This window comes from Salvelinus sp. IW2-2015, unplaced genomic scaffold (genome assembly GCF_002910315.2).
Source record: "Salvelinus sp. IW2-2015 unplaced genomic scaffold, ASM291031v2 Un_scaffold2594, whole genome shotgun sequence".
NCBI lineage: Eukaryota > Metazoa > Chordata > Actinopteri > Salmoniformes > Salmonidae > Salvelinus > Salvelinus sp. IW2-2015.
Genome location: NW_019943902.1, coordinates 36987 through 59486, shown reverse-complemented (window position 1 = coordinate 59486; position 22500 = coordinate 36987). Strand labels below are relative to the sequence as shown.

Below are 22500 nucleotides of genomic sequence, written 5' to 3'. Positions count from 1 at the left end.
TGGAGTGTTTAGTTAGTGAAATGTTTAGTGGAGTGTTTAGTGTAGTGAATGTTTAGTGAAGTGTTTGTATAGTGGAGTGTTGTAGTGTGTAGTGGAGTGTTAGTGTAGTGGAAGTGTTTTAGGGAGTGTTTAGTTGGAGTGGAGTTTAGTGGAGTGGAGTGTTTAGTGGGATGTTTAGTGTAGTGAAATGTTTAGTTGTGGAGGTTTAGTGTAGTGAGTTTAGTGATAGTGAGTGTAAGTGGAGTGTTTAGTGTAGTGGAGTGTTTAGTGTGAGTGGAGTGTTTTAGTGGAGTGGAGTGTAGTGTAGTGGTGGTTTAGTGTATGGGAGTGTTTAGTGTAGTGGAGTGTTGAGTGTTAGTAGTGGAGTGTTGTGGAGTGGAGTGTAGTTAGTGGAGTGTTTAGTGTAGTGGAGTGTTAGTGTAGTGGAGTGTTTAGTGTAGTGGAGTGTTGTGTAGTGGTGTTTTGTAGTGGAGTGTTTTGAGTGTAGTGTTTAGTTAGTGGAGTGTTTATGTATAGTGGAGTGTTTAGTATAGTGTGAGTGTGTTAGTGTAGATGGAGTGTTTTAGTGTAGTGTTTAGTATAGTGGGGTGTTTTAGTATAGTGAATGTTTAGTGGAGTGTTTAGTGTAGTGAAATGTGTTTAGTGTAGTAGGAGTGTTTAGTGTAGGCAATGTTTAGTGTAGTGGAGTGTTTTAGTGTGTAGTAGAGTGTTTAGTATAGTGGAGTGTTTAGTGTAGTAGAGTGTGCTGTAGTTGGATGTTTTAGTGTAGTGAGTGTTAGTATAGTGAGTGTTTAGTGTAGTGTTTAGTGTTAGTATAGTGGAGTGTTTAGTGTAGTGGAGTGTTTAGTATGTAGTGGAGTGTTTAGTGTAGTGGAAGTGTTGTGTAGTGGAGTGTTTAGTGTAGTAGAGTGTTTAGTGTAGTGGAGGGAGTGTGTTAGATGTAGTAGATGGTTGGTGTAGAGTGAGTGTGTTTGAGTGTAGTGTTAGTGTGTTTAGTGTAGTGTTTTAGTGTTTAGTTGTTAGTGGAGTGTTTAGTGTTAGTAGAGTTGTTTAGTGTAGTGGAGTGGTTAGTGTAGTGGAGTGTTTAGTGTAGTGAGTGTTTAGTGTAAGTGGAGTGTTTAGTGTAGTGTTTAGTGTTTAGTAGTAGTGGAGTGTTTTAGTGGAGTGATTTAGTGTAGGTGGAGTGTTAGTTAGTTGGATGTTTGTTGAGTGGAGTGTTTAGTGTGTAGTGGTAGTGGGTGTTTAGTGTAGTGTTTAGTGTTTGTAAGGGAGTGTAGTGTGTTGAGGTTTAGTGTAGTGGAGTGTTTAGTGTAGTAGAGTGTTATGTGTAGTGGACGTAGTGTTTTAGTGTAGTGGAAGGTGTTAGTGTAGTGGGTAGTGTTTAGTGTTAGTGTTAGTGTTAGTGTAGTGTTAGTGTTAGTGTAGTGGAGTGTTTAAGTGTGTAGAGTGTTTAGTGTAGTGGAAGTGTTAGTGTAGTGGAGTGTTTTAGTGTAGTGGAGTGTTAGTGTAGTGGAGTGTTTAGTTAGTGTAGTGTTTAGTGTCATAGTGGAGTGTATGTGGAGTAGAGTGTTTAGTGTAGTGGAGTGGTTTAGTGTAGGTGGTAGTGGTTTAGTGTAGTGGAGTGTTTAGTGTAGGTGGAGTGTTTAGTGTAGGAGTGTTTAGTTAGTGGAGTGTTTAGTTGTAGTAGAGTGTTTAGTGTAGTAGAGTGTTTAGTGTAAGTGGATAGGTGTTTAGTGTAGTGAGTGTGTTAGTGGAGAGTGAGAAGTGGTTTTAGTGTAGTGGAGTGTTGTGTGTAGTAGAGTGGTTTAGTGTAGTGGAGATGTTTTAGTGGTAGTTGAGTGTTTAGTGTAGTGGAGTGTTTAGTGTAGTAGAGTGTTTGTTTGTGAGTTAGATAGTGGAGGTAGTTTAGTGGAGTGTTAGTGTAGTGAGTGTTTATATAGTGGAGTGTTTAGTGTAGTGTAGTGTTTAGTGTAGTAGTGAGTAGTGTTGGTGTTTAGTGGAGTGTTGTTAGTGTAGTGGAAGTGTTTAGTGTAGTGGAGTGGTTTAGTGTAGTAGTGAGTGTTTAGTGTAGTGGGTAGTTTGTTAGTATAGTGGAGTGTTTAGTGTAGTGTTTGTAGTGTTTAGTTAGTGAAGTGGAGGTTTTAGAGTTGGAGTGAGTGTTTTAGTGAGTGAGTGTTTTAGTATAGTGGGTGTTTTTAGTGTAGTGTTAGTGTTTAGTTAGTGGATGTTTAGTGAGTGGAGTGTTTTAGTAGTGGAGTTTTAGTAGTAATAGAGAGTGTTTAGTTGTGAGTTGTTTGTGTAGGGTTAGTTTGAGTGGTGTGTGAATGATGTAGCTTGAGTGTTGTATAGTGGAGTGTTTGCTAGTGAGTTTAGTGTGTGAGTGTTAGTGTATTGAGTGTTTAGTATAGTGAGTGGTTTAGTGTAGTGAAGTGTAGTTTATGGGAGTGTAGTTAGTGGAGTGTTAGTGTAGTGGAGTGTTTAGTTTAGTGAGTGTTTAGTATAGTGGAGTGTTTAGTGTAGTGTTGAGTGTTAGTTAGTGGAGTGTTAGTGGAGTTAGTGTAGTTTGTAGTGTTTAGTGTAGTGGAGTGTTTAGTGTAGTGGAGTGTTTAGTGTAGTAGAGTGTTTAGTGTAGTGTAGTGTTTAGTGTAGTGGAGTTAGTGTTAGTGTAGTGGGTGTTTAGTGTAGTGTTTAAGTGTTAGTGGTAGTGTTTAGTGTTTAGTTAGTGGAGTGTTTAGTGTAGTAGAGTGTTTAGTGTAGTGGAGTGGTTAGTGTAGTGTGTTAGTGTGTAGTGGAGTGTTTAGTGTGTGAGTGTAGTGTTTAGTGTAGTGTTTAGTGTTTAGTATAGTGTGTTTAGTGTATGTAGAGTGTTTGTGTAGTGAAGTGGTTTAGTTAGTGGAGTGTTTTAGTGTAGTGGAGTGTTTAGTGTTTAGTGGAAGTGGTTTAGTGTATGTGTGTTAGTGTTTAGTATAGTGTGTGAAGTTGGTTTATTTTGTAGTAGAGTTGTTTAGTGTAGTAGAGTGTTTAGTGTAGTGGAGTGTTTAGTGTTAGTGGTGTAGTGTAGTGGAGTGGAGTTAGTGTTTAGTGTAGTGGAGTGTTTGTGTAGTAGAGTGTTTATGTAGTGGAGTGTTTAGTGTAGTATGTGTTAGTGTAGTGGAGTGTTTAGTGTAGTAGGTGTTTTAGTGAAGTAGTTAGTTTAGTGAGTGTTTAGTGTAGTGGAGTGTTTAGTGTAGAGTGTTTAGAGTATTTAGTGGGAGTGTTTTAGTGTAGTGGAGTGTTTAGTGTAGTAGAGTGTTTTGTGTGTGGAGTGTTAGTTGTGTAGTGAAGTTTTGTTAGTTAGTGGAGTGTTTAGTGTAGTAGAGTGGTTAGTGTATAGTGGTGTTTGTTAGTGGATGTTTTAGTGTAGTGTTTAGTGTTAGTTAGTGTTAGTGTTTAGATGGAGTGTAGTGTTTAGTGTAGTGTTTAGTGTTTAGTATGAGTGGAGTGTTTAGTGTGATGTTTAGTGTTTAGTATAGTGAGTTAGTGGATGTGTAGTGTGTTTAGTTATAGTGGAGTGTTGTTTAGTGTAGTAGTGTTTAGTATAGTGATAGTGTTTAGTGTAGTGGAAGTGTTTAGTTGTGTTAGTAGGTGTTTTGTGTTGTGGAGTGTTAGTGTAGTGGAGTGTTTAGTATAGTGGAGTGTTTGCTGTAATGGAGTGTTTGTATGGAGTGTTTAGTTGTAGTGGGGAGTGTTTAGTTTATGTTTAGTGTAGTGTAGTGTGAGTGTTAGTTGTAGTGTGAGTATGTTTGTGTAGAGTAGTGTTTAGTTTAGTGAGTGTCTTAGTGTTAGTGTTTAGTGTTTAGTTATCAGTGGAGTTTTAGTGGAGTGGATGAGTGTTAGTTTTATAGGGAGTTGTTTAGTATAGTGGAGTGGTTTAGTGTAAGTGTTTAGTGTATAGTTAGTGGCAGTGTTTTAGTGTTAGAGTGGTGTGTTTTAGTTATTAGTGGAGTGTTTAGTGTCAGTGAGAGTGTTTGCGTGTAGAGTGGAGTGTTTTAGTGTAGTGGATTTTATGTAGTGAGTAGTGTGTAAGCAGTGTCTTAGTGTAGTGAGTGTTTAGTGTAGTAGAGTGTTTAGTGTAGTGGAGTGTTTAGGTGTAGTAGAATGTTTTGCTGTAGTGGAGTGGTTTAGTGTATAGTCGTTTTGTGAGTGGAGTTTTAGTATAGTGGAGTGTTTAGTGTAGTGGAGTGTTTAGTGTAGTAGAGTGTTTAGTGTAGTAGAGTGTTTTAGGTTAGTGGAGTGTTGTGAGTAGCAGTGTTTTGCTGTAGTGGAGTTGTTTAGTTTGTAGTGGGAGTGTTTAGTGTAGTGGAGTGTTTAGTGTAGTAGAGTGGTTTAGTGTAGTGGAGTGTTTAGTGTAGTGGAGTGTTTAGTGTAGTGGAGTGTTTAGTATAAGTGGAGTGTTTAGTGTAGTGGAGTGTTTAGTGTATAGAGTGTTTAGTGTAGCAGAGTGTTTAGTGTATGGAGTGTTTAGGTAGTAGAGTGTTTGCTGTAGTGGAAGTGTTTAGTGTAGTGGAGTGTTTTAGCTGTAGAGGGGATGTTTAGTGTAGTAGAGTGTTTAGTGTAGTGGAGTGTTTAGTGTAGTGAAGTGTTTAGTGTAGTGAAGTGTTTAGTGTTTAGTGTAGTGGAGTGTTTAGTGTAGTAGAGTGTTTGCTGTAGTGGAGTGTTTTAGTGTTTAGTGGAGTGTTTGCATGTAGTGGAGTGTTTGCTGTTGTAGTGAGTGTTTAGTGTGAGTGGGAGTTTGCTGTAGTGGAGTGTCTTTGCGTGTAGTGGAAGTGTTTAGTGTAAGTGGAGTGTTTTGCTGTAGTGGAGTTGTTTAGTGTTTAGTATAGTGGGAGTGTGTGTTAGTGTTCTAGTGGTAGTGTTTAGTGTGTAGTGGAGTGTTTAGTGTAGTGGATAGTGTTTAGGTGTAGTGAAGTGTTTAGTTAGTGGGAGTTCGTTAGATGTATGTTAGTGGTAGTAGTTTAGCTGAGTGGTGGTGATTTTAGTGTTTAGTGTGAAGTGTTTATGTGTTTTTAGTGTTTGTATTAGTGGAGTGTTTTAGTGGAGTGGAGTGTTTTAGTTGTTAGTGAGTGTTTAGGTAGTGTAGTGTTTTTAGTGAAGTGTTTAGTGTAGAAAGTGTTTTAGTGTAGTGAAGTGTTTAGTGTTAGTGGAGTGTTTTTATGTAGTGAGTTTTTTAGTGTATTGTTTAGTGTAGTGAAATGTTAGATGTTAGTGAATGTTAGTGTAGTGAGTGTTTAGTATAGTGGAGTGTTTTAGTGTAGTGGAGTGTTTAGTTAGTAGTGTGGTTTAGTGTTTAGTGTAGTTGTAGAGTGTTTTTAGTGTAGTAGATGTTATAGTTAGTGATAGTGTTTAGTGTAGTGAAGTGTTTAGTGTAGTTAGGTAGTGGTTTAGTGTTTAGTGTAGTGGAGTGTTTAGTGTAGTGGAGTGTTTAGTGTAGTTGGAGGTTAGTTGTAGTAGAGGTGTTTTTAGTTTGTAAGTGGAAGTAGTTGTTTAGTGTAGTTGAGTGTTTAGTGTTAGTGGGAGTGTTGATTTAGTTGTAGTCAGAGTGTTAGTGTAGTATTTATGTGTAGTGGAGTTGTTTAGTGTGAGTGGAGTGTTTTATGTTTAGTTGTTGTGAAGCGGTGTTAGTGTAGTGGAGTGTTTATGTTAGTTGGAGTGTTAAGGTTAGTGGAGTGTTTAGTTATAGTGAAGTTTTAGTATAGTGGACGTGTTTTACGGTTGTTGATAGAGTGTTTAGTGTGTTAAGTGTGTGGAGTGTTTAGTATAGTGGAAAAGTTTTAGTATATGGTGGAGTTTTAGTGTAGTTAGAGTGTTTAGTGTAGTGGAGTGTGTGTTGTGAGTGACATTCTGTGTCCTGTCCTTCAGTCATCACCATCCTCAATGGGAAGGTGGAGGAGGTGGAACTGCCAGTGGAGAAAGTCGACATCATCATCTCAGAGTGGATGGGCTACTGTCTCTTCTACGAGTCTATGCTCAATACGGTCATCTTTGCCAGGGACAAATGGCTAGTAAGCGTGTGTGTTTTTTTTTTTTGTATGGGTGTGTGTGTGTGTGTGAGAGAGAGAGGAAATGCAGATGAGCTTTGAAGATTTACATAAATTCAGTGAAAACCCACACTAACACACGGTTATATTAACAGTATTGCACTTTTCATGGAGCCTACTTTTGTCCAGCTAATAGCCTAACCACCAATCAAGCAACATTATGGACTAAACGTTCAAATTCTGTTGCTGCAGGATAATTCTTCTGTGACAATATAGATCAAATGAAGATCCTACACCTGTACATGCATGCAAGTATGTGTGCAATGACGTGTGTGCATGTGTGTGTGCATGTATGTTTGTGCGTGTGTGTGTGTGTGTGCATCCACATATCGACAAAGGTCCTGCTTACAGCGCCCAGCGAGAGGACGATCTGGTTTCTAACCAGTGTTGCTGCTTCAGGGTTTTAGACCGGGTATGAGCTAATGTTACATACAGGATGCCAGGTGTGCAGACAATGCATGTGCCTGTAGGATGTCTCTATTCTCTATGAGGTGTATCTCAACTAAATGTACAGTGGGGAGAACAAGTATTTGATACACTGCCGATTTTGCAGGTTTCCTACTTACAAAGCATGTAGAGGTCTGTAATTTTTATCCCAGGTACACTCTCAACTGTGAGAGACGGAATCTAAACAAAAATCCAGAAAATTACATTGTATGATTTTTAAGTAATTCATTTGCATTTTATTGCATGACATAAGTTATTGATACATCAGAAAAGCAGAACTTATAATATTTGGTACAGAAACCTTTGTTTGCAATTACAGAGATCATACGTTTCCTGTAGTTCTTGACCAGGTTTGCACACACTGCAGCAGGGATTTTGGCCCACTCTCCATACAGACTTTCTCAGATCCTTCAGGTTTCGGGGCTGTCGCTGGGCAATACGGACTTTCAGCTCCCTCAAAGATTTTCTATTGGGTTCAGGTCTGGAGACTGGCTAGGCCACTCCAGGACCTTGAGATGCTTCTTACGGAGCCATCCTTAGTTGCCCTGGCTGTGTGTTTCGGGTCGTGGTCATGCTGGAAGAACCCAGCCACGACCTATCTTCAATGCTCTTACTGAGGGAAGGAGGTTGTTGGCCAAGATCTCGCGGCATGCCCCATCCATCCCCCTCAATACGGTGCAGTCGTCCTGTCCCCTTTGCAGAAAAGCATCCCAAAGAATGATGTTTCACCTCCAAGCTTCACGTTTAGGATTGTGTTCTTGGGTTGTACTAACCTTCTTCTTCTCCCACACGGCGAGTGGAGTTTAGACCAAAAAGCTCTATTTTGTCTCATTCAGACCACATGACCTTCTCCATTCCTCTCTGGATAAACAGATGGTCATTGGCAACTTCAGACGGGCCTGGACATGCGCTGGCTGAGCAGGGGACTTGCGTGCGCTGCAGGATTTTAATTCCATGACGGCGTAGTGTGTTTACTATGGTTTTCTTTGAGACTGTGGGTCCAGTCTCTTTCCAGGTCATTGACCAGGTCTGCCCCCCCGTTTGTAGAAAATTTCTGGGGCTGATCCCTCACTTCACTCAATGATCTTGATGCCGCACGAGTGAGATGTTGCATGGAGCCTAGACCGAGGGTGATTGACCGTTTCATCATGAACTCTTCCTTTTCTAATAATTGCCGCCAACAATGTTGCTGTCCACAAGGCTTACTATTGTCTTGTAGCCCATCCCAGCCGTTTGCAGGTCTACAATTTTATCCCTGTGTCCTCACACAGCTCTCTGGTCTTGGCATTGTGGAGAGGTTGGAGTCTGTTTGATTGAGTGGGTGGACAGGTGTCTTTTATACAGTGTAAACGATGTCAAACGGTGCAGTTAATACAGGTAATGAGTGGAGAACAGGAGGCTTCTTTAAAGAAAACTAACAGGTCTGTGAGAGCCGGAGATTCTTACTGGTTGGTAGGGTGATCAAATACTTATGTCATGCAATAAATGCGATTAATATTAAAAATCATACAATGTGATTTCTGGATTTTTGTTTTAAATTCCGTCTCTCACAGTTGAAGTGTACCCTTATGATAAAATTACAGACCTCTACATGCTTTGTAAGTAGGAAAACCTGCAAAATCGCAGTGGATCAAATACTTGTTCTCCCACTGTATGTTGGTGTCTCTCTCACATTCAGAAGCTGGAGGGCTGATGTTTCCTGACAGGGCTGCCCTGTATGTGGTGGCCATCGAGGACAGGCAGTACAAGGACTTCAAGAATACACTTGTGAGAACATCCTTCGTCTTGTTTCTTAGCTACTGTGTGTATACTGTATGTATGCTGGAGGTATCCTATCCTCTCCCTTTCCAGTAGGCTCTCTCCTCCAGCCTCTGGGTTGGACTAGACTACAGAGAGCTGGTAGAGGAGGGATGGAGGGAAGAGAGGGAGAGCCTGTCTGCTCTGTTCTTAACCCTAACTGAAGTAGACTATATACAAGGCTGCAGACATAGTAGAAGAGTTTTAAGGCCCCTGTCTCTCACTAGAGGAACACCAGATAGACACACTAAGGGAGGGTGGAAGGACTGAGCCACATTTTTGGCAACTGTAGAGCTGTGCTATCTTTCCACTGTTTCTGAGGGTTGTTATCGTCTAGGCAGAAATAGAGAATAACAGTTTAATCTCAATCTAAAACAAGAGACATCTTCCAATCAACACAGTGTAATAGAGTCTTGTGATGACCAACCACTGAGAGAGAGAGAGTCTGTGTGATGACCACCACTGAGAGAGTGGAGAGAAGAGTCTGTGTGATGACCACCACTGAGAGAGAGTCTGTGGTGATGACCACACTTAGAGAGAGAGAGAGTCTGTGTGATGACACCACTGAGAGAGTCTGTGTGATGACACCACTGAGAGAGTCTGTGTGGGGATGACACCACAGAGAGAGTCTGTGGTGATGACACCACTTAGAGAGAGAGAGAGAGTCTTGTGTGATGACACCACTGAGAGAGAGTCTGTGTGATGACCACACTGAGAGAGTCTGTGTGATGACCACCACTGAGAGAGAGAGAGGTCTGTGTGATGACACACTGAGAGAGAGAGAGAGAGTCTGTGTGATGACCACCACTGAGAGAAGAGGTCTGTGTGATGACACACTTAGAGAGAGAGAGAGTCTGTGTGATGACCACACTGAGAGAGAGAGAGTCTGTGTGATGACACCACTGAGAGAGAGAGAGTCTGTGTGATGACACCACTGAGAGGAGTCTGTGTGATGACCACCACTGAGAGAGAGTCTGTGTGATGACCACCACTGAGAGAGGAGTCTGTGTGATGACACACTGAGAGAGAGTCTGTGTGATGACCACACTGAGAGAGAGTCTGTGTGATGACAACACTGAGAGAGAGTCTGTTGATGACCACCACTAGAGAGGAGAGTCTGTGTGATGACCACCACTTGAGAGAGAGAGTCTGTGTGATGACACCACTGAGAGAGAGTCTGTGTGATGACACCATTGAGAGAGAGTCTGTGTGATGACCACCACTGAGAGAGAGTCTGTGTGATGACCACACTGAGAGAGAGGTCTGTGTGATGACACACTTAGAGAGAGAGAGTCTGTGTATGACACAGTGAGAGAGAGAAGTGTGTTGATGACACACTGAGAGAGAGGTCTGTGTGATGACACCACTAGAGAGAGAGTCTGTGTGATGACCACCACGTGAGAGAGAGAGAGAGAGAGTCTGTGTGATGACACCATTGAGAGAGAGAGAGGCTGTGTGATGACCCATTTGAGAGAGAGAGTATGGTGTGATGACCACCATGTAGAGAGAGAGAGTCTGTGTGATGTACACCACTAGAGAGAGAGAGGCTGTGTGATGACCACCACTTAGAGAGAGAGAGAGAGGTTGTGTGATGACCACCATTAGAGAGAGAGAGATAGGTTGTGTGATGACCACCACTTAAGAGAGAGAGAGAGGGTTGTGTGATGACACCACTTAGAGAGAGAGAGGCTGTGTGATGACACCACTTAGAGAGAGAGAAGAGGTTGTGTGATGACTACCACTTAGCGAGAGAGAGGTTGTGTGTTTGGATGACCACACTTAAGAGAGGAGAGAGGGTGTTGATGACCACCACTTAGAGAGAGAGAGAGAGTCTGTGTGATGACCACACTGAGAGAGAGTCTATGTTGATGACACACTGAGAGAGAGTATGTGTGATGACCATCACTGAGAGAGAGTCTGTGTGATGACAACACTGAGAGAGAGAGAGAGAGAGTCTGTGTGATGACCACCACTGAGAGAGAGTCGTGTGTGATGACCACCACTGAGAGAGAGAGTCTGTGTGATGACCACCACTGAGAGAGAGTCTGTGTGATGACCACCACTTGAGAGAGAGTCTGGTGTGATGACCACCACTGAGAGAGAGTCTGTGTGATGACCACCATTGAGAGAGAGTTCTGTGTGATGACCACCACCGAGAGAGAGTCTGTGTGATGACCACACTGAGAGAGAGTCTGTGTGATGACACCACTTAGAGAGAGGATCGTGTCATGACCACCAGTGGAGAGAGAAAGTCTGTGTGATGACCACCACTGAGAGAGAGTCTGTGTGATGACCACCCTTGAGAGAGAGTCTGTGTGATGACCACCACTGAGAGGAGAGATTGAGAGAGAGTCTGTGTGATGACCACCATTGAGAGAGAAGAGGGCTGTGTGATGACCACCATTTAGAGAGAGAGGTATGTGTGATGACCACCTTTAGAGAGAGAGTCTGTGTGTGACCACCACGTAGAGAGAGAGAGGCTGTGATGACCACCACTTAGAGAGAGAGAGAGAGGTTGTGTGATGACCACCACTTAGAGAGAGAGAGAGAGGTCTGTGTGATGACCACCACTTGAGAGAGAGAGAGAGCGTTGTGTGATGACCACCACTTAGAGAGAGAGAGGCTGTGTGATGACCACCACTTTAGAGAGAGAGAAGAGGTTGTTGTGATGATACCACTAGCGAGAGAGAGGTTGTGTGATGACCACCACTTAGAGAGAGAGAGAGAGTCTGTGTGATGACCACCACTTAAGAAGAGAGAGAGAGTCTGTGTGATGACCACCACTGAGAGAAGAGTCTTGTGATGACCACCACTTGAGAGAGAGTATGTGTGATGACCATCACGAGTAGAGAGTCTGTGTGATGACCACCACTGAGAGAGAGAGAGAGAGAGTCTGTGTGATGACCACCACTGAGAGAGAGTCTGTGTGATGACCACCACTGAGAGAGAGTCTGTGTGATGACCACCACTGAGAGAGAGTCTGTGTGATGACCACCATGAGAGAGTCTGTGTGATGACCACCACTGAGAGAGAGTCTGTGTGATGACCACCACTGAGAGAGAGTCTGTCTGATGTGATGACCACACTGAGAGAGTCTGTGGTGACCACCACTGAGATAGAGGTCTGTGTGATGACCACCACTGAGAGAGAGAGAGAGAGAGAAGAGAGAGAGAGAGAGTCTGTGTGATGACCCCACTTAGAGAGAGATAGAGAGGCTGTGTGATGACCACCACTTAGAGAGAGAGAGGAGAGCTGTGTGATGACCACCACTTAGAGAGAGAGAGAGATGTTGTGTGATGACACCACTTAGAGAGAAGAGAGAGAGAGAGAGGTGTGTTGATGACACCACTTAGAGAGAGAGAGAGAGTTGTGTGATGACCACCACTTAAGAGAGAGAGAGAGAGTTGTGTGATGACCACCACTTAGAGAGAGAGAGAGAGGTTGTGTGATGACCACCACTTAGAGAGAGAGAGGTTGTGTGATGACCACCACTTAGAGAGAGAGAGAGAGGTTGTGTGATGACCACCACTTAGAGAGAGAGAGAGATGTTGTGTGATGACCACCACTTAGAGAGAGAAGGTTGTGTGATGACCACCACTTAGAGAAGAGAGGTTGTGTGATGACCACCACTTAGGAGAGAGAGAGAGGTGTTGTGATGACCACCACTTCAGACACAGAGTGTACCAGTTTTGCTCATATATGAGTGTGTGTGTGTATTCAGGGTGGAGAACGTGTACGGTTTGACATGACCTGCATCCGTAACGTGGCCATGAGAGAGCCCCTGGTGGACGTGGTGGACCCCAAACAGGTGGTGACCAACTCCTGCCTAGTCAAGGTCAGTGTGTGTGTGTGTGTTGTGTGTGATAATGGCTGACCCTGGCCCTACTCTCAGGGGGAGTTGGGATTGTAACGGGTTTCGTCCTCTTCGTCTGGCGAGGAGTAGCAAGGATCGGACCAATACGCAGCGTGGTAAGTGTCCATAATGATATTTTATTAATCAAACAGAACACTGAACGAAATAACAAAAGTACAAACAAAACCAACAGTCCCGTATGGTGAAAACACTAACACAGGATACAACCACCCACCAAACACAAAGGAAAACAGGCTACCTAAATATGGCTCCCAATCAGAGACAACGACTGACACCTGCCTCTGATTGGAGAACCATACTAGGCAAACACATAGAAAAAGACAACCTAGACATACAACATAGAATGCCCACCCACATCACACCCTGACCAAACAAAACATAGAAACATACAAAGCAATCTATGGTCAGGGCGTGACAGGGATATGCAACAACAACAAAAAATCTAAATCTCACTTGTGTATAATACACACTTGTTATTATTTATTGCCTGAATCCAGGCTAAAAAAATGACTTTCCAAAATTGAAGTGTCACAGAGAGACTACCAGCCAAGAATTATGATGAGCCCTAAATGGGTTCCGTGTCCCTGTCTGTGATTTGCATGTCAATGAATGTGTCTAGACTGTACAGACTTCACAGTGGGACCCAWGCCAGCCACCGTATCTGAGCCATAAATAGGCCTGGCACTCCCGGGTCTGTGTGACACATTGGGATTTAACACTGCTGTYCTGTCCTGTCCAATGACGGCCTGTCTGTCCTGKYCAATGATGGCCTGTCTGTCCTGTCCAATGACGGCCTGTCTGTCCTGTCCAATGTCACATGAATCATCCAAAAGAGATAATATATCCTCCATTTCAATGTGTGAGGCATGATATGAGATGCTGTGTGAATTATCTTCAGGAGGAAAGTATTTGATGCTGAGAGGTGCCATGCTTTCTAGGGCGTATGAATGATAGGATGGATGGATGAATTGAACAGATGAAGGAATGAATTAATAAAAAAGATGATTGACTCACTGACTGACTCGATTGAAGACATTAATGAATAAATGAATGAGTGAATGAATGAATGAATAAACAAATATATTGGGTGGAATTGAATGAAATAAAGAGTAGAACACAAAATGGAAGGGGAGCTTAGTCAGGTACAGGGTGTGGATTCCACTTCCAGTTACAAGCCTGAAGTGCTTTAGTGTGACAGAATACATTAGAGCTCCTGACACACAGCAGAGAAACCTGTTCACTGACTGGGAAGAAAACACCACAGAGGGGGGGCAGGTGTGGGAGGGGGGGGGTGCAAAAAGCACTGGATCAGAAAGCATGTCATGAAACTTCTCAACAATCTAATATCATCCCATAGATAATGAGGTTGAAGAGGCGGAATGGAGCCGAAGACGTGTGTTTGAGAGATGTGCATTGGTGTATGTCTGACAGTGCTTTTATGTATGAGGGAGTGATAGATGTAAGGAGAGAGAGAGAGAGATTGAGAGAGATATGTTGAAATAGAGGAGAAAGGAGAAGTGTATGTGTGTGTGTGAGAGAGAGGTGAGAGAGAGAGATATCTTTCTTCCGATGCATGTCTCCCTGTACCATATTTCCTTTGTAACCTATGACCCAGGAAGTGGACATCTACACGGTGAAGCCTGAGGACCTGTCTTTCACCACGGCCTTCTGCCTGCAGATCCAGAGGAACGACTATGTCCACGCCATGGTCACCTACTTCAACATCGAGTTCACAAAGTGTCATAAGAAGACTGGCTTCTCTACCGGTTAGACCTCACCACACACAAATGGGTTGTGTTCATTTRGCACCAAGAGTCAGAAAACAGACTGAAACAGGGAAGGACTACCTGAACTAGTCCAATAAGAAAGACCTACTTTTGTTTTCCGTTGCAAAAACGTTTTGCTACGGTGTRCACTAATGAACACAACCCGCGATGTGACCACATTCATGTACACTAAACGCTAGGTCCTTTGAAATTAGGTGTATRACAATATAAGTTACATGTCTTCCACACAAGCCACTTGTGTTGTTATAAGGTCTGGAACCTAAAGCCGCTAGAGATCTTTTACAGGGAGAGAACCACTGTGTTCGGTTTCTGGGTCCTGTCCAGGTTATGCAACAATGGAAAGTTGTCATTTCAAACAGACATCAATCATTTTGTGTAAATCAGTCAGTTGTAGCACTTGTACAAATATTCTTGTCTCTGGCAATAATCCTTTGGTTTTGTTTGGAAGATTGTGGAAGCACAGCATATTTTTTGCATTTTAATTCTTCAAGGTTTTGACAAGGGGAGGGCGATATTATTGTGAGGTGTAGGTTTGAGGCTGATGATCAAAAKGTACTGCTAGACATAAAATCATGTAGTAATAACATCCTTTGCTGTTTCCTATAATAAGAAGTTGACTCTGGCTCTCAGCTCTTGACCCCCTCTAGTGGTATTAAGTGGAACTGCACAGGTTAAAAATACAGACCAATGTTTTTTCTGTCTCCCTCCTGATTATTTCACTCTCCACTATCTCTGTGAAGATCTCAATTGCATACTCATAGCGTCCTCTTTCCTACTCAAAACCCTTTGCAGGATAGGATAGGTCAGAGGGGAGAGACCTCTGGCTTTCTTATCCAATGGGTGATGAGAAGGAGACAAGGAGAGAGGACGCAAGGTGTGTGCAATTGAGATCTCCCCTATGTCTCAATACCGTTTTCATTTTCTCCTAATCCTCTCTCCATCTCCGCCTCTTCTCTCTTGTTCCCCTCCTTCTATTCCTCCCCCTCTCTTCCATCTCCCCCTCCTCCTCTCTTGTTCCCCTCCTCCTATTCCTCCCCCTCTTCCATTTCCCCCTCCTCTCTTCTTCCCCACCTCCTATTCCTCCCCTCTCTCCCATGGCCAGCTCCTGACGCCGCCAGTACCCACTGGAAGCAGACAGTGTTTTACCTGGAGGACTACCTGACTGTGAGRAAGGGAGAGGAGATACTGGGCAGCATCGCAGTCAAGCCCAACGAAAAGAACGTGGTGAGAATAGTGCTATGCTGTACTAGAACTGCAGCTCACTCCACACCAGCATAGAATAAAATGCTGTTTTAATTTTTTTTAATTCTAGATCGGGTTTTTCTATAGTCCAGCCAACGACTCCTGACTATAGATGTCAAGTCTTTAACATGATCTATGAATATGTCTTTCTAAGAGTGAAGCCCTATATGAGTATTAGCTCAGACGCCGCAAAACCGCCATCCTATTGCTGTACCACCCACTTTAACTGTTAAAACTCCTCAAATGCATCCTCCCTTCTTCCCTTATTCGAAGTATTCACAGATCGGAGAGGGTTGGATTGGTGAAAGTAGTACGGTGGGAAACKTGCCATCACTTATCCAACTTTATATACAGTTGTCGGAAGTTTACAYACACTTAGGTTAGAGTCATTAAATATCGTTTTTCAACCACTCCACAAATTTCTTGTTAGCAAACTATAGTTTTGGCAAGTATGTTAGGACATCTACTTTGTGCATGACACAAGTAATTTTTCCAACAATTGTTTACAGAAGATTATTTCACTCATAATTCCCTGTATCACAATTCCAGTGGGTCAGAAGTTGACTCTAAGTTGACTCTGCATTTAAACAGCTGGGAAAATTCCAGAAAAATATGTCAGGCTTTAGAAGCTTCTGATAGGCTAATGTACATATTGTCAATTGGAGGTGTACCTGTAGACTATTTCAAGGCCTACCTTCAAACTCAGTGCCTCTTTGCTTGACATCATGGGAAAATGAAAAGAAATCAGCCAAGACCTCAGAAAAAAAAATTGGAGACCTCACCAAGTCTGGTTCATCCTTGGGAGCAATTTCCAAACGCCTGACGGTACCACGTTCATCTGTACAAACAATAGTACGCAAGTATAAACACCATGGGACCACGCAGCCATCATACCGCTCAGGAAGGAGACGCGTTCTGTCTCCATGAGATGAACGTACTTTGGTGGAAAAGTGCAAATCAATCCCAGAACAACAGCAAAGGACCTTGTGAAGATGCTGGAGGAAACAGGTAAAAAGTATCTATATACACAGTAAAACGAGTCCTATATCGACATAACCTGAAAGGCCGTCAGCAAGAGAAGCCACTGCTCCAAAACCGCCATAAAAAACAGACTACGGTTTGCAACTGCACATGGGGACAAGATATACTTTTTGGAGAAATGTCCTCTGGTCTGATGAAACAAAAATAGAACTGTTTGGCCATAATGACCATCATTATGTTTGGAGGAAAAAGGGGGAGGCTTGCAAGCCGAAGAACACCATCCCAACCGTGAAGCACGGGGGTGGCAGCATCATGTTGTGGGGGTGCTTTGCTGCAGGAGGGACTGGTGCACTCCACAAAATAGATGGCATCATGAGGTAGGAAAATTATGTGGATATATTGAAGCAACATCTCAAGACATCAGTCAGGAAGTTAAAGCTTGGTCGCAAAGGGTCTTCCAAATGGACATGACCCCAAGCATACTTCCAAAGTTGTGGCAAAATGGCTTAAGGACAACAAAGTCAAGGTATTGGAGTGGCCATCACAAAGCACTGACCTCAAGCCTATAGAACATTTGTGGGCAGAACTGAAAAAGTGTGTGCGAGCAAGGAGGCCTACAAACCTGACTCAGTTACACCAGCTCTGTCAGGAGGAATGGGCCAAAATTCACCCAGCTTATTGTGGGAAGCTTGTGTGACTCAAGTTAAACAATTTAAAGGCAATGCTATCAAATACTAATTGAGTGTATGTAAACTTCTGACCCACTAGGAATGTGATGAAAGAAATAAAAGCTGAAATAAATAATTCTCTATACTATTATTCTGACATTTCACATTCTTAAAATAAAGTGTTGATCCTAACTGACCTAAGACGGGGAATTTTTACTTGGATTAGATGTCAGGAATTGTTAAAAACGGAGTTTAAATGCATTTGGCTAAGGTGTATGTAAACTTCCGACTTCAACTGTAGGTCAGTGYCTACTTTAAATGGAGGGAGTAAAGAAMMATGTATTTTCAAAGCATTCAAAAGGGCTAAATATCCCTACTGTTGTGTCCATCTCAAATACCCTTTTCATACTACTAAGCCAAGTCGTACTGTGCTGGCCTGGTTACACATCCATAGTTGCTGAAATTGTAGGAGGACAATGTGAAAAGAAAATACCAGAGGCAGCACCTATGGTTGGGGTCGACACGATACTGTCAAATGGTTATAGGTGGACTGAAGAGTCTTCTCTTGTATTCCAGCGGGACCTGGAGTTCACCTTGGAGTTGGACTTTAAAGGACAGCTGTGCGATGCGGCCATTTCCCACGACTACAAGATGCGCTAGCTGACCAGCAAAGGGCGATATCACCCTCCTCAGCCCCCTATTGGACACATCTTGAGGGAGGGCACAGGCTCTCCTATTGGTCCGAGGGGGACACGATACACATCTGATTGGATGACAGCGTTCCAGCACCTAAGTGATGTCATAAAAACAAGCCATTTCGAAGCAATAGCGCCATCACCTGCCACATTTTTAAAGCTGCCCTGAGAAMGTAATATCCCTGATGAACTTGATTTGTTATTTTATTCAGGTTGAGTTTCAGTGTTATTAGTACTAGAGCTAAAGGAGTTATAGGGATTTTAGATGCCAGTCCAGAGGCACTTTCAGGACAAACTCTGAGCATGTCTTTTATCAAGGAAAACAGACAGACTACACATCTGTTTCACCGATGTCTTTCAAAGTTCAACGAATGCAGAACCTAAGAGTTTAACAGGAAAGTCATTCAGTGTTTGTTCAAGTTAGGTATATTTTGTTGGTAATCAGTACTGGTACGTTATTTGCATGTTTATCTTTTTGTTCTTGGTTGATTTCAGGTATCATGATTTGATCATTTGAGATATTCACAATTGCTAATGGAACATGTTTAATGATAGAAACCTGTGAGAAATGTCTTTTGTCTTCCATCTCCAGTTGGAAAAGATATTTTACCATTTTGATTTTGGGGTGTGGTGTGGTGTAGGAGTGATGAACAAATAAAGAACAATTACTTAGAATTGTTGGGAAAGAATCAAATAATTAGATTTCACATCAGTATTTTAATCAATTTATGACAATCATTATTTTGTTGTGCTTATGTTGTAACAGACTAACAACTTAAATCCAGGCCTCTTATTTACATATCCATTCTGTGTTTTTATTAACAACAAATCACAACTAAAGAAAAACATCATTCTAGACATTGAAATGATTGATCCACTATAAATTGACAAAATATACCATTAGTTCTACAGTAGAACACATGTCTATTGCTCATACCAGTCAGCAGGTCCAAATAACAACACAGAAAACGGGTTGTAAGTAGACTAGAGCTAAACCCCTATGATCCAGCTCAACTGGGCTCTTTTGCCTTTAACAAAACAGGTACTGAAAGAAGAGCCGTCCTAATTTGAGACATTGATTAACACATGTACACAAGTTAGGATTGGCTCCGAGAGCACAGAGAAATAGTTAGATTGAAGAGTTCCTTCACTTGTTATCAGGAGTCTCCAGCATTCCAATGTCTCCTCTCTCTATTCTGTCAGAGTGTTTTACATTTACATTTAAGTCCTTTAGCTGACGCTCTTATCCAGAGCGACTTACAAATTGGAAAGTTCATACATATTCATCCTGGTCCCCCGTGGGAATGAACCCACAACCCTGGCGTTGCAAGCGCCATGCTCTCCAACTGAGCACACGGGACCTTTACTTGCAGCAGGCTTTCTTCTTGATGGGCAGGGCCTCCAATAAGACAAACGTGTCTCTCACCCGATCCTCCTGCTCTTTCAGCACTCTGGACACACAGACAGATGCATTGACGTGTCACACACCGTCCCCAAATTGACTCCTAACCTCTGGAGATTTGAGTTCATCTGAAAGGATTAACATCCATACAAAATTCCTATTCTAATTTATCAGAGGGGGGTGGGAACATTAACATAGCTTATACCTGTCCAATTCATTCAGTCTGGATACCTAGGGGCTGTCCCTCTCCCTCACTTACCTGGCCAGGTGGAATATGGCCTCTGTCACGTTGTAGCCGGTGTAAGCACTGACCTCATAGAATATCACACGGGTGTCCTACAGGGGAGAAGAGACTCAGGTCACTGGTTTTAATTTGACTACAGTTGTAGGATCTTCATTTGAACCAGGTTGGAAAATAACCTGCAGCAACAGGAAATGTTAATTATAATTAATGGACATTCATTTTATTTTTTAGGGGTGCAGCTACTGGCTCTCCAACACCACTTCCATTAGCATGTGGTCTCCCATCCAGGGACTGACCAGGACCGTCCGGCTTAGCTACAGAGGCAAGCCTAGCAGTAGGATGCACGATGGTATGCTGCTGGCAAGTCAACATTTTTACGTGGAAATTACAAACTTTAGAAGCTTTTTTTATACCTTGAATATGCAACAAGTTTACATTTCCTGCTGTGCAAGAAAATTCCTGCAACAGGATGGTCAAATTAAGATATGGCATCTGTAGAGGACCTACAGATGACAATAGTGACAGCTATGCGAGGTCTCGTCCATATTTATAGACAGTGAACAGATTTCCCCACTCTGTGTTGGTCGTTCAGTTCTTGAGATTATTGTCATAGTGTGCTATAGGTGATACTTATGAGTCCCAACAGAGAACTCACGTGGGCCAGAGTCTCTGCATCTTTAAGTGGTACCTCCCTCTCGGACGTCGCATCCATCTTGTTGCCCAGGAGCAGGATGGGAATGCCCACTCCCGCAGCTTCCTGGGAAACAGAGGTCAATGAAGGTCAGGCGTCTGCTTAAAACGTTCAGATAGAAATAACTGTTTAGAACAGACAAATTTTGTCATGTCCTGTCTGGCCAAAGGCCAATGTGGGCTGACCTGTACGTTGATGAGCCAGGGTCGCACGGCCTTGAAGCTGTCCGCAACGTCACGTCGTACATGACCACCACGCGTCTGCCTTACGGAAGAACTGATTGGTGATGCTGCGGTACCTGTAGCCAACACAGAAAAAGTCACAGCTGGACAAAATGGAACCCTGTTTATTTTGCCAAAGTGTCAAATGCCAACCTGAGAACGTTGCTTTGTTGTCATTTAAGTCACATTCTCAAGACTAGATCCAGGCAAAAATAACACATTGTTTTTCTTAGCTACTGGTATCTATTGGTGAGGTTTTGGCAATACTATTTTCACTGGTCCGTGGCCACTCACCTCTCCTGCCCGGCCGTGTCCCACAGCTGCATGGCTACCTGGGTGTTGTCCAGCATTAGAGTCTTCACACTGTAGTCAATACCTGTCAGGAATAGCTCTCAGACTGGTTATTAGGGTACTAAGAGGAATACACAGCAATAATATACCGTAGCATTACATCATTTCATTAATGAACACTAGAGGGGGTAGTTGAGCTATTCATCAAGCTTGATGCTTAGGTAATTTTCACAGTCAAAGCGGTGAAATCAAACAAGCTATCCTATAAGGGGGAACCAAGGGGATTCAGAGGAGGATTAAATTGATTCGATGTGACATAATCTGCGGTGGTGCAATGCGTACCGGGGGTTCATAGACAGGGTGTGACTTTACAAGCCCTTTCATGTGATGCTGCTTTGCCCTTCAATTTCTGATAGTAACTCACACGTACTAAGAACGCGCGCACACACACACACACACACACACACACACACGACCGCTGCCACTGTATTAACACCACAACAGGTCGTGACACCCGTGGTACACAGTAATGTGTTGTCGTTCTTACACACAGTAGCGGGGCTGGAGGGTGGAAGCGGCCGTCACAGAAGGTGCGCAGCAGGGAAGTCTTGCCCACGCTGGAGTTGCCCACCAGAACCACCTTAAACAGGCGGTCGGGCAGGCACGGCCTCTCCTTCACCCTCTGGAGGGATAGGCAGAGGTCAACAGAATGATATTTTCAATTTGATTGCATATTGAAGAGCTTCTTTGGAATGTTGTTGATCATCAGATGAAGGGTTTTAGTTCTGCTGCTTAACACAATGACAATAGATTTGATCTTTTAGGTAATGTCCTACTACAGAAGGTTGGGGTCAACTTCATTCTAACTGAGTCATTCCAAAGTGAATTAAAATACAATACATGAATAGAGATTTGCTCACATTTTGGGTCTCCTTGCCGACGGGTTGTCCTCGAGGTGACGAGGGGATATTTCTGATTCTGCTGAAACTACCGCTGTGTTTGAAGGGGACACTGTCGTGACCGGGACGGGTAGAGGAACAGGGGCTAAGAGGATACTACTCTCCAGATCTTCCTTCTCTTGCTCCTCTTCGTCTTTCTCACTGAGCTGGTGCAGCAGGGGCTGGGGCCCTCCATGAAGCAGGTGGGGGAGGTGGTCCTCCTCGATGGAGATAACCCGACGGAGAGGCCACCATCATGGGGACCGTCCAGCGTCGCCCCCAACTCCGGTTTACTCTGGTACTCTGTATGCCTGTCCCTTTCGTTCTGGGTGGGGGCGAGGGTCTTCTCTGACTCGAACTTGGAGAGCTCTCCTTCACCCTCACTCCCTGCGCCTCCACCTCAACCACTTGTGTTGGAGACGAGGTGTTCGAGTGGTGGTAGCCGTTGGCCAGGCCGTAGTTGGTTTTCGGCGAACGTGGTGGACAAGCGGTGTCAACATCGTCCTCGCTAGATGAGGAGGGGGAGGAGACAAAAGAGATTTGAAGGTGTTCTACTGGCAGCGCATCAAGGAACTCATAGGAACCCCATTGTGGGTGAGGAGTGAGGCTCTTTGGACGAAGAGGAAGAAACAGAGGATATCAGATCAAAAAAATAGTTTGAGTCCCATGTTGCCAAGGCACTTTCACATTAGTCTTCCGTTACAGACCATTTCATTAAATGGTAACTCAAAATGGTTCTGTGCTGCCTTACTGTCAAGAGCAGCGCAGAAGTCACTACATTTAAAATATATTGTCAGTATATTATATTGCAAATACACTCCTTATGCTGTAAAGTACCTTACATTAATTTGACTAATTGGGTGCCTTGGCCTCAAACACTTTTTTGATTGCACATCCTGTTTCTCCTCTTTAATCCAATGTTGATTTAAATCACGTTACTGACAAACATAAAATCAGTTTCTTTTCACACACGACCAGACTGGTTAATTATGTTCAGGGCACTTCTAAAGGAAATGACCTCACCTTTTAACCGGCTGCTGGCTGGTGTCGCCAAACAGATTGACCAAGCCTGCTCTCTGCTTCTGTTTGAGGGGTTCCTGGGGTTCTGTAGAGCAAAGAGAAACACAGAATGGAATATAAATAGA

At 43.3% G+C, this 22500-nt stretch overlaps 1 protein-coding gene and 1 pseudogene across 1 annotated transcript in view; one reads left to right on the top strand and one right to left on the bottom strand.

Moving 5' to 3' along the window:
- Window positions 1–18243, top strand: part of LOC112074342 (protein arginine N-methyltransferase 8-B-like) — a 27340-nt pseudogene extending 9097 nt beyond the window's left edge.
- A 22-nt stretch (window positions 18244–18265) lies between these two features.
- cracr2ab (calcium release activated channel regulator 2Ab) overlaps window positions 18266–22500 on the bottom strand; it is a 12679-nt gene continuing 8444 nt past the window's right edge. The window contains 10 exon segments of the mRNA XM_070440478.1: window positions 18266–19019; window positions 19230–19306; window positions 19870–19971; window positions 20091–20137; window positions 20140–20163; window positions 20166–20203; window positions 20421–20515; window positions 20980–21099; window positions 21338–21456; window positions 21459–21600. Of these exon segments, the coding sequence (XP_070296579.1) occupies window positions 18932–19019; window positions 19230–19306; window positions 19870–19971; window positions 20091–20137; window positions 20140–20163; window positions 20166–20203; window positions 20421–20515; window positions 20980–21099; window positions 21338–21456; window positions 21459–21600 (852 nt within the window). The 3' untranslated portion in view covers window positions 18266–18931.